The sequence below is a fragment of the Boleophthalmus pectinirostris genome, unplaced genomic scaffold, assembly GCF_026225935.1.
Source record: "Boleophthalmus pectinirostris isolate CB_2022bp ecotype Guang Dong unplaced genomic scaffold, ASM2622593v1 HiC_scaffold_8, whole genome shotgun sequence".
NCBI classification, from domain to species: Eukaryota; Metazoa; Chordata; class Actinopteri; order Gobiiformes; family Gobiidae; genus Boleophthalmus; species Boleophthalmus pectinirostris.
This window is the reverse complement of record NW_026571515.1, coordinates 4,081,208-4,093,094: the sequence shown is the minus strand read 5'-3', so window position 1 is coordinate 4,093,094 and position 11,887 is coordinate 4,081,208. Positions and strand designations below refer to the sequence as shown.

Below are 11,887 nucleotides of genomic sequence, written 5' to 3'. Positions count from 1 at the left end.
TGTGTATGTGTGGTGTGTATGTGTGGTATGTGTGTATGTGTGTTATGTGTGTGTATGTGTGGTATGTGTGGTATGTGTGGTATGTGTGTATGTGTGTATGTGTGTATGTGTGTGTGTGTATGTGTGGTATGTGTGTATGTGTGTATGTGTGTATGTGTGGTATGTGTGTATGTGTATGTGTGTATGTGTGTATGTGTGGTATGTGTGTATGTGTGTATGTTGTGGTATGTGTGTGTATGTGTGTATGTGTGTATGTGTGTAGTGTGTAGTGTGTGTATGTGTGGTATGTGTGTATGTGTGTATGTGTGTGGTATGTGTGTAGGTGTGTATGTGTGTGTATGTGTGTGTATGTGTGTATGTATGTGTGTAGGTGTGTATGTGTGTATGTGTGTATGTGTGGTATGTGTGTGTATGTGTGTATGTGTGTATGTGTGTATGTGTGGTATGTGTGGTATGTGTGTAGGTGTGTATGTGTGGTATGTGTGGTATGTGTGTAGGTGTGTATGTGTGGTATGTGTGTATGTGTGGTATGTGTGGTATGTGTGTAGGTGTGTATGTGTGGTATGTGTGTATGTGTGTAGGTGTGTATGTGTGTAGGTGTGTAGGTGTGGTAGATGTGGTATGTGTGTATGTGTGTAGGTGTGTATGTGTGGTATGTGTGTATGTGTGGTATGTGTGTATGTGTGTAGGTGTGTATGTGTGTATGTGTGTAGGTGTGTATGTGTGGTATGTGTGTAGGTGTGGTATGTGTGTAGTGTGGTATGTGTGTATGTGTGTATGTGTGTGTAGGTGTGGTATGTGTGTATGTGTGTATGTGTGTATGTGTGGTATGTGTGTATGTGTGTGTATGTGTGGTATGTGTGGTATGTGTGTAGGTGTGTATGTGTGGTATGTGTGGTATGTGTGGTAGGTGTGTGTATGTGTGTATGTGTGGTATGTGTGTATGTGTGTGGTAGTGTGGTAGGTGTGTATGTGGTATGTGTGTAGGTGTGGTATGTGTGTAGTGTGTGTGTGTAGGTGTGTATGTGTGGTATGTGTGTAGGTGTGTATGTGTGGTATGTGTGTATGTGTGGTATGTGTGTATGTGTGTATGTGTGGTATGTGTGTAGGTGTGGTAGATGTGGTAGGTGTGTATGTGATATGTGTGTATGTGCGGGACTTTGTGGCGTGGGCTCTATTTCTCAATAAATCTCTTACAATTCTTCTTCACCTGTGATATGCTGTGGAGCAGATGTGTTCACTTTTCATGTGTTCTGAATCTTTCGCGGCAATGCTGAAGCGCGTAGTGCGCTTCCTACATAAACGTAAATACGAATACAATGCAGCTGAGCTCTTAACACGTCATGTCCTGTGTACTGTCCGGCCCTTCAGTCAGATTTTAGGACCTTATGTGGCCTGTGAGCCAATTACTTTGGTTTAGACTGAACTGGATAAAATACTAATAATTTCATCTTAAAGGTTGTATAGAGGATTTTTTTAAGGGAAGAGAAATATAGCAACAGTCCTTGTGCGCATTCAGAATTACTGTTGAAGTTACCTGTTTAGAAGTAATTCAGCGACCGACGCATCAGTTTTTAGACCCTTCATCTGCTTCGGTTGCGCCATCGCTGGACGAGATCTCCAGGAATCACCTCAGTTTGGCTTTGCTCCTTTTCCACTTCTCTTCTTCTTTCAGTGATCTCAAAAAACGGACTTTCTTTTGGGGTGAACCGGTTGTGGATTCTCGTCCGCCGTCGCGACAAACTTTGTGCGAAATGCGAGGAAGCGACAGTTCGAAAAAGCCTCTAAGAACCGCTGCGTAAACCACGTAATCCCCGCGCTCTGACGAGTCAGTTATACTAGGGAGTTTGATTGACAACCCAACAGCCAATAGAAAATGAGGGAGCCTCGTTTTCTATTGGCTGATGTTTATCTGGCCTCACTACGTCCACAGTTGATAGATTTTCGTTGTTTTTTTTATTGGTCATCATAATTACAAAGCTGCTGCGTCTCTGTAATGGTATTTTAATCTTTCACTGACAGTTTGAAACAAAAAAAAATCCTTCATACAACCTTTAATAAATAGCAATAAATATGACTCTGACTATGAATAAGTAATTGTTACAAACATCTCAAATTGATATAAATATATTTGATTAGTCTGATAAAAACATCTCTTATAAATAGTTTAAAATGTTATCAGCCAAGCAGAGGCTTTCGTCAATTTCATTTGATAAAGTTAATTTTGTTATAGACCGAGTTTGTTAAAATTGTACATGAGCATAGCACGTTGTATCTGCACAACCGAACTCTATTGTATGTCAATCTTGTGTTTTTGTAATTTCATTGGAGGATGCACTGATGATATCCAATCAATGAGGAGTGGGCGTGTTCCAATAATCGCACATGTAAAAACATCTTGTCCTGTCGCACTCGGCTGTGAGCAGAGAAGGGAAGCAGACCGTAGCGTAATGAGTTGAGTAAAATAGTTACAAAAATTTTACTAATTGTACTAATTGGTATATTTAAAGTAATATTTATTTAAGAGTCGCAAAATGCTTATTTTTCCTTTTTAAATGTCTTGACAAGATCTTAGTGTGAATCATTGTGGTCAGAACAGAAAGGATTAAGATTTAAAAGTGTTTTTTTTTGTTTGTATGTTTTTTAATACTGGACTGTGGACAGTAACAGGTAAAGAAATGACGTCTCCATGGTGACGGACTCTCCTCCTAAAAATGACACAGTTCTCCTTTAATTTTGTGGCAGTCCAGACTTTATGCTCTCTGTGCTTTTAAAAATTTTCTTTACATTTGGCATTTGAGCCAACCTGATATTCTGTGTCTGAAGATGGAGAAACTGAACTAATAAATAAAGTCATTTTGTGACATGATAAGAATCCTGTATTACTTCTTAAAACCTGTAGGTGGTGCTGTTGCATTAACTTGAACAGGCTGCAGGTTTTATTGTGGTTTAGAAGAGGAGAGAAACTCTTGTTTTGTAGTTTTTATTATAGATTTATATTCTGATCCTTTTGGGTGGATAATATTCTTTATTTATTCATGACATTCTTTAGACTCTTTAGACAAACTTTATTGATCCACAAGGAAAATTAATTACACACAGTAACTCACACATTATAAATATAGTAAGAGACGAGTGTCAAATACAGCATAATTATATAAATGTTTATGTGCAAGTAAAGATAAAATAGAAAATATATAATAAAGTAAATTCACAACAAGGATGATTAATATTAAGAATATTTGGTACAGAGGAGGGAGAGATGTACAGACCATCTCAGAAAATGAGAATATCATGAAAAATTTATATTTTTTGTCACTTATTTCAGAAAATCAAACCCATATATTATATAAACACAAGTGTTGAAGTTTTTATTTCTTGACATTTTTATGATTATGACTTACAGATCATGAAAACCCCAAATTCTGTGTCTCAGAAAAATAGAATATTACATAAGATAAAAACATTAAACAGAAATGTCCGGCTTCTGAAAAGTGTGTTCATTTCTCTGCTCTCAACACTCGGTTTGGCTTTTTGGTCTGAATTCCTGCTGCACCTTTGCCTCCCTTTTTTTTTCTTTCACTTGTTTTTATGAATTTACTTGGATACAGGACTCTGTGACCTTTTCTGTCGTTCTTCTTGTAGAGAGGGTCAGTGATTGTGCAGCCCACTGACCCAGACTGAGAGACCATTTAAAGGCTCAGGAAACCTTTGCAGATGTTTTCAGTTAATTGGCTGATTAGAGTGTGACACCACGACTTCCCAATATTGAACTTTTTAACACTATTCTAATTTTGAGACACAGAATTTTAGATTTTCTTCATTGTCTGTGAGCCATAATAATCAAAATGTCCTGAAATAAAGGTTTGAAAGTTTCACTCTAGTCTATCAGAGATGTTTTCGATGGTCTGTATGTGGTTCATTGGTTCATCTCTAGTTCTCAGTACATTTTTACGGGGTGGTTGTTTTGTTAAAAACATTTCCGTTGGCGTCTTTAACCCAGCTGAGTTTGAGCAGATCAGTGGCGTTGGCTCTCCCCACGCGTAGAGCGATCTAAAAAAAATGAATTAAAATCATAATTTGTAACATTTAAATTCATTGTGTGTTAGATATTAAAGAAGACATATTATATTTATAATCTTTGACACCGGTGGATCATTATGTTGTAATTTACACATTTAAAATCATAATATCAACGTAAAACAAACAAGAAACAAGTCGGCTGATTTCCTGGTTGGAAAATTGCAGAGCTCAATGTGCCTATTCTCCCCTGCCCCCACCTAGTGATGTCACAATACTACAAATTTAAACTTGATTTTGATACTAAAGAATAGACTTGATTCCCAATATTCTGATTCTGATGCCACAATGATAATAAAAAACACTTTTTTAGATAACAGAATGTCATTTTCACCATTAAATGGTAGATCTTTCTTTTCTGTTACCGTGTGGTCTTATATCTGTGTAATCCCTCAGTCGTCCTGTATATGTGGTTTTATACTTGTTCTGATGCAGCCATAGACGGCTGTGTTCCAAAGAGGAAGTGAGCCTGGGCACAAAGTGGTTCCTTCGAGCTCTGGTTGCAGTTTACTTTCTGTTATAAAATGGTGGTTCTCACTGCTGCCACCAGGCTCGTCATTCTGACCTTAAAATGTTTGTGTTAACCGACTCTGTGTGATCCTGGGGTTTTTATTTCACTATTTTGTCCCTAAATCAAGATATGAACATTTATAACAGACGAATTTTAACCGTGTTAATGGTACAAACCACCTGATGCTTAGAGTCGGCGAGCGGGTCCCCGGAGTGTCCTTCAGCAACTCCCCTTGGACTGACCTTGAATGTGCTGAAGACACCATCCTGACCTGATCCACCCCCACTACAGCTCGGCCATGACGTCACTGAACATGTAAACAGCTTTTGTATCTGGGCTCCACAGTAACAAATAACGGCACCTAAAACTAGAGATGAACCCCCTTTTGTTTGAGCCCAGGTCCTCAGGGTGAAAAAAGGCCACGAGGCAAAACACTCGATGACTTGGTGTCATTGAGAGTGAAGGCTCTCAGTAACAGCAGAAAATGCTGAGGCACTGGCACAAGACCCATTTTCATTTCTGCCAAAATGACTTTGCAACTCTGGTAAATAATACATGAATCACTGATTAAGGAAATAAAATCGAGAGATGAAGTTTGGATCAGTGGACTTGTACTAGGATTGTCAAAAATACTGAAAATCAGATACTAACAGATACTGAAGTAAATACTCCTTTGAGCAAGTATCGATACAGAAATAAAATCACAGTTTGTGTGTGGTGACAGCACTAGTGTGTAGCGGTGGCCGGGGTTGATCGGAGCATTGACGTCTTATACATATATGTAGAAACAGATGAAGCTCTGCCTTTATGTGCCACGTGGCCATACCGGCTTGTAAAAACCTGATCCCGTCAGATCTCAGAAGCTCAGCAGGATGGGCCTGGGTAGTACTTGGATGGGAGACTGCTAGGAATTGCAGGTGCCACAGTGCGGCGCCAGTGGCAAAAAACTGTCATTGTGTCCTTAGGCACTGCCTAGTATGAAAGTGGTGTGAGCGTGAGTGATGGTGGTGGTCGGAGGAGCTGATGGTGCAGATTGGCAGCCTCGCTTCCGTCAGTCTGCCCCAGGGCAGCTGTGGCTACAGTAGTAGCTTACCACCACTGAGTGTGGAGTGACTGAATAATGAACTGTAAAGTGCTTTGGGTATCTTGAAAGGTGCTATATAAATGCAATCAATCAATCAATCACTAATGTGACTCACTTGCTGGAGCAGTTGTTCCATCACCACAGGGTCATTTAGATTTGCAATGGTTGTGTTCAGCTGTAGTTTGATCTTGTATTTCTTCACTGAAACAAAAAGAACAAATGATTCAATAATTGTGTAGTTAGTATGTTTCTGCTGTTGTTTGGTGTACAATTATCTTCTTGAGTTAAAATGACTTCAGTTCAAAGTGAGTTGTTTTTCACAGTAGGTTATGTATTGTATTTCAGTTTTGCTCAAATACATGGAAACAAATTGGGTCCTTTGATTAGTGAGAATCAAGAATCCAAGTCAAGTCATTTGTACTCATATGTTGAAGAATAACAGGATACACACCAGCCCAGCCGTAACAGATGAAAGGCCTCATCTTGTCACAGTTTGAATCCGCCCATCTTCCTCCAGACTCAAAGTCTGCCACCACACAGTGCTCGAGTGTTTCATAGTTATCAGGCTGCAGGGTTTTCCAGAAGGAGAAAGTGGAGTTGTTTCCATCCAGCCACCTCCAGCGCTGCCTGTTGAGGCCGATCCAGGCACTGTTGGTGGGGATCAGGGCTGCGATTTGGCTGTTCTGGGTTGCGTTTTTCACACTGGCCAGGTCTGTGTGGTGCTGCCTGCAGTACTGCTGAGCCTCCTCCCAGGTGAAGGAGGCAGTAGTGAGCACAAAGGTCTCTGAGGATCCTGGGACGTAACAGAAACAGTCTGTCAGAGTTTCACACACATGAATAAGATAAGTCCTGTTTGGATTTACTCTGAGACATTTGTGTGACATCACCACATCCTAGAATCTCCATAGTTTAACTGAACTGGAGGACAGCTCAGAAGTCTGTGGTAGAATTTGCTGTTTAACTGTGAGATTACTTGTCTGTCAAATCCAGAATGATCTCTGATATCTGTATATTTTATACAGAGGGATTTCAGTCTGGTTTCCACTCCCTCTGTCCCACCTCGAGCCAGACTCAAACATGTCACTGAAATAACCAAACCTGATTGGACGGTCGTGTTTGAGTTTGGCCTGAGAGCGGATATAAAATACACAAAATACAGTTTAGAGAAATATATGTATAGAAAATAAAGAGAGAACGAGTCTGGATCCCAGACAACAATATTATGAGCTTTGAACCTTGTTGATATGTTGTTGCTGAGTTTTTTAACTCTGAAAAAAAAGTTTAGAATTATTTTTTCTGATTTTAGTTGCTGAAATTTTAAGTATACTTTTTCATCAATATGTTTCAAATTCAAAACAAAATTCAGAGTGTAAAATTCACAGCAAAGCTCCAAGACAGAAGTAATCGATCCTGTGTGAGTGAGGAGGACAGAGGCTGTTTCCTATTGGCCGTTCTCGTCTGTGGGCGGAGTTTACACTGAACAAATAAAAGAGATGAAAGTTTGGATGAGGCTGATTCTGACCAATCAGATCGCTTCACTGCACCATTTCCTGCTTGTTACTAAGTTAGATTTGATCACTTTGGATCGATTACTTCTGCCTTGGCATCTTGGATCTTTCCATGGATCTATAATAATCTGGATAAGCCCCTCCCCCTCTGTCCTGGCTCCAGACAGACTAGTGGCCGCTCCAGGTACTGCAGCTCCGGGAGCTTGGGGCCAGAAAGAATTCTCCCTCAGAGCGAAATGCATTTTGAGAATTTAAACTGCTCGTGTTCAAGGTGAAGTGGAGCTGCATGATGTGGAACCAGCCCAGAATCTCACCTGTCAGATTCACACAGATGGCCTGTAATCGGTAGGTACATTCGTAGTCTTCCCACTGTCCGCTTTGATACATCCAGACACAGAACTGGTTTGCGCGGATGTTATTTGGGCGCCCAGGAGCCCAGTTCCTGTAGTTCTCCTGTCCCTCGCTGTAGTAGGTCGGGTCTGACAGGGACCAGCTCCAAGTGTTGACGTCATCATACAGCCCGATCCAGGTACCCTGTGAACATGGACCACACAACATCTGAACACTCAAGTCTTTAAAATACGACTGAACACACCATGTGTATCAGGTCAATACATCTGTCTGTCTTTTTGATGCTCTCAGGAGGCTGTACAACTTTTACAACAGTTTTACTGATACTACCAGTACTACTAATTCTACCAGTGCTACAACCACCCACAGTCTGATTCATCAGCTGGTTTCACTTCGTAGAAACCGTCTGACCTTGCAGCATTAGGATTCGTTCGCTCGATGGTAGACGGGTACTTTTTTTATTTAACCAATCGCTGCTATTTGGTCTTGACGTATGTAATGCTCCACTAATGGGACTAACTGGTATATTAAGCTTTTCCCAAATCCTGTAGGAAGAAGGACAATAACGTCTTTCCCCTTGATGAAATTCACCAAACATTCTCTTTGTTCCAGCTTTAAATCCTTGATCTTGGGAATTATTGTCAACACAGAATGTCTGTCTTCGTCTACATTCATCTCAACGCTTTGTTTACTGTTGTGCTGTTCCACAAAAGGGACACAGACAGACGCCACCAGTTTGACGTCATGACTTCACAACTCTTCACTGATTGGCCGGTGTGCGGTCGACAACTTCTAGGGTTTTTGCAAACCGTCTAGTGTATTCTGATTCCTGATCTAGTGGCTAATCCACCCCAGCACCACGACCATCAACGTATGTGCACCCTAAACGCCGCCACACACAACAGGAGTTTTTGGTCTTAAAGGTTGTATAGAGGATTTTCCAAGGAACGAGAAATCCAGCTCCTTACGTAGAAACGCCTCCTCCCTCCTCCTCCTTACGCCACAAACAGGTTTGTTTACAGCCGGTGCTGCACATGACTTGTAAACAACTAACTACAGTGTTGGTTAGACAAGACGGAGAAGTGAGGAGCGGCGGGAGGGGGTGCGCGGACATTTCGTGCGCAGATAAGAAGTGAGGAGCAGGGAGAAGAGCGGAACGGGCAGCGGGAGAGGAGCAGGAAAGGGGTGCAGAGAAGGTGCGCGGAGATTCCGTGCCAATGAACTAGCTACAACACGCAGCAGCAAGCGGACTCTTTCTTTGCCTTGAAAATTACGTTTTCAGACATAGGATATCGCATTCGTGTCCTGAACAACGTTTGTCTAGCTCTTGGAAATAAAGTACGTTTTCATAATAAGCAGAAGTTTCCTGTCCAGGAGTAATTTGTGGACCAGTGCGTCAGTCTTTAGACCCTTCGTCTGCTTCAGTTCGCGCCATCGCTGGAATGAATCTACAAGAATCACCTTAGTTTGGCTTCGCTGCTTTTCCCCTTGTCTTCTTCTTTCAGCGACCTCAAAAACTGACTTTCTTTTGCGGCGAACTGCTCCTGGATTCTTGTCGCCATTGCAACAAACTTTGTGCGAACTGCGAGGAAGATATAGGTCAAAAAAAAGCCGCTAAGAACTGTTGCGTTGGTGGAGTAAACAGCGTCTGTGCGTCTTGCGTCTGTGGACTGCGTGACAGTCGTACGTAAACCACGTACCGGCGGCGCGCAGGCAAGTCAGTTACACTAGAAACGTAGGGAGTTTGATTGACAGCCTGTCAGCTCACAGATAACGAGGCAGTGTCGTTATCTATTGGCAAATGTTTAGCCCCACCACGTCCAGAGTTGATGAATTTTTATTCTCTTTTCTTAGTCATCATAATTACAAGGCTACTGCATCTCTATAATGCTATCATTGACAATTTGAAACTAAAAAAAAAATCCTCCATACAACCTTTAAACAATTTTTAAATGTGCGACAAAAAGTGCACACCACAGACACAAGGAGAATCTCATGAGATTTAAAATCTCCGATCACAAAGATTTCAGTGGGATCTGTGTGCGGACCACAAGATAAACAGGTGTGAGTGCATCACGCCTCAGCTGTTTCCTGTCTACAGTAAAACCAGTCACTTTGAGACTCTTAAGTGTTCAAAAGATCAGAGCTCTGCACTTCTAGTTCAGATGCAAGTCAAAACTGTGTTATTATTATTTGTGAAATGTGGTGCAGAACTTCAGATACATGATTTTTAAAGCACAGATAAAGTTCACAGGAAGTAGAGTCATTATTGTTAATCTGCAATAAGTGTGTGGTCTTTATTTTATGATAGACTGAAGTTTGGCCTTGTGGTGATATGTGTCCACTCACATTCCTGCTGTCTCACTTGCTTTTCTCCTCTTTGTTTGTCTCCATTGATAAAACTTTAAAATACATCAGATAAACATACATCTATTTTAATCTTCAAAACACAGTGATACATATTTCTTCATATTTGTGGTAACAAAATATGCGTAATCGTTATAATTTTTTTTTTTAGGTAAAGACATTTTTTGATGCTTTCCCAAATATAGTATAGTATACTATATATTATAGTATCATTCTCTTAGAATTAGATTTTAATGTAAATCTACCATCTACCATCTATTGTTTAATATTAAATGCAGCATAATGATGTTTAATGAATACTTTTTTCAGTAAAAGATTTAAAAAGACAAAATGAATTTGAAACAACAGCACTAACTTTCCCTTTCTTCTGTGTGCAACATAAGCAGCAAAGGGGAAAATATGCACTTGAAGAGCAAAATAAATCCATCACATAAAGCCAGGATCCACCTTTCCCCTTTCCCTCTCAGTCCGCTTATTGTCTCGAGTACATTTTTGTTGATTAAATGACCACAGAGGCGTGTATTTGTACTGTGTTTCTGGAATTATAGAACATTGAATGACTGAAAAACATTGCCCGAGCAATCCTGACGCATTTTTTTCCAAACTACTTTCAAACTTGGATTATTGAATGAAATGTAAAGAGAAAGTTACCACAGAAGTAGATTTCCTTGTGTAGAATGAGTTTGCCAACTGTTAACCATGAGCGTTTTAACTACAACGAGTTTAGCAAAAAAGTGGTGGTGGCCGACTCAGGACGAGCATAGCGCTGAGTGACCGCCTTAAGGCTCACTCCCGTTAATGTCTCTACACTTACATTGAGGAATCCGTCTGGAGGTTTGAGCAGCTGCAGTCTGCTCCGGTCGACCATCTCGTTTAGGGTGAGTACGTCCTCCATGTTCTCCACAGTGGCCAGGTCGGTGTAGTGCTGTCTGCAGTAGCTCCGCGCCTCCTCCTGGGTCTTCAGCTCATAGACAAAGATGAAGTGTCGAGAGGAAACTGGAGCCAGGGCTGAGAGAGGAGCAGGGACCACTGTTAGACTAGTCATCTCACTTACTAATCAGAAAAATGTTTCTTTGTTAACCGCATGGCTGCTGTCAACAAGAAAGAGCTGATCTATGTTATAATGTTGTTTCCTCCTCATAAACAGACCTGGAGTTGTGTGTTTTGCATATCTTATTTTTTAGTTAAAGCTTTGATAAATCAGTTTTAAAATTATATATTAAAATCCTTCAGTACAATTTGTCAAAATCGTGTTATGTACAAAACTGTAAAGTTTGGTGTGTGTAGGTGCTACATTAAGAGGTGATCTTTATGTCCCTGTGGGAGTGAGATGCATAGGCCTATAATGATAACAGATTTTCCTGGACGATTAATTGACCAAGAATTTATAGTGATAAATGATAATATTCACATTTCGAGACCATTTTCAACTAATACAACGACCATGGAATAAAAAATGCAAATACAAACTTTCAAAGATCAATGAACTTTACTTTCTAAAGAACATTTAACACAGGAACTGTAAGACAACCAAAAACAATAGGCCTAAATAAAATAGACTTGTTCACATAAGAACAGCCTAATGTTGTCTGGCTCACAGCGAGGACTTGCTGCACTTGAATAAACCATTTGTTGAACCAAACCCAACCAAAACAATAAATAAATGGATTATTAAATCTCTGTAACAAAACTGCCTTAAAAGTTATTTTAGTCATTGGAATATTGTGGCTCCTCTCTCTGTGCGTGAGCCTCGTCATTTTGGTCTTGAAGTGTTCGTATGAACCTGCGACACATGATCCTGTTTGCTCTGAGGAAGCCTCTGTCCTGTCTGGTGTCGTGTCGGTGTTTTGTGGGATTTCAGTGGATTTCGGGCTCTCCCTGGGGCTAGGCTAGTTGTGTCCATTGGGTATGGTCATTTCTTCTCGTTTGGAATTTGACGCATGTGACCATTGAGACGTATCTCACTCACTCATGTTGATTTGGCAT

The 11,887-nt window shown here is 40.6% G+C and overlaps 1 protein-coding gene and 1 pseudogene across 1 annotated transcript; one reads left to right on the top strand and one right to left on the bottom strand.

Annotated features, from left to right (window-relative positions):
* Positions 1 to 3,332: 3,332 nt before the first annotated feature.
* LOC129412295 (C-type mannose receptor 2-like) lies at positions 3,333 to 10,946 on the bottom strand. The gene is made up of 5 exons (XM_055165621.1): positions 10,716 to 10,946; positions 7,498 to 7,717; positions 6,127 to 6,468; positions 5,791 to 5,876; positions 3,333 to 4,053 (listed from the first exon to the last, which is right to left on the bottom strand). The coding sequence occupies exons 1-5, from the start codon at positions 10,944 to 10,946 to the stop codon at positions 3,952 to 3,954; spliced, it is 981 nt and encodes a 326-aa protein (XP_055021596.1). The 3' UTR covers positions 3,333 to 3,951.
* LOC129412485 (5S ribosomal RNA) lies at positions 5,404 to 5,520 on the top strand (annotated as a pseudogene).
* Positions 10,947 to 11,887: the final 941 nt, after the last annotated feature.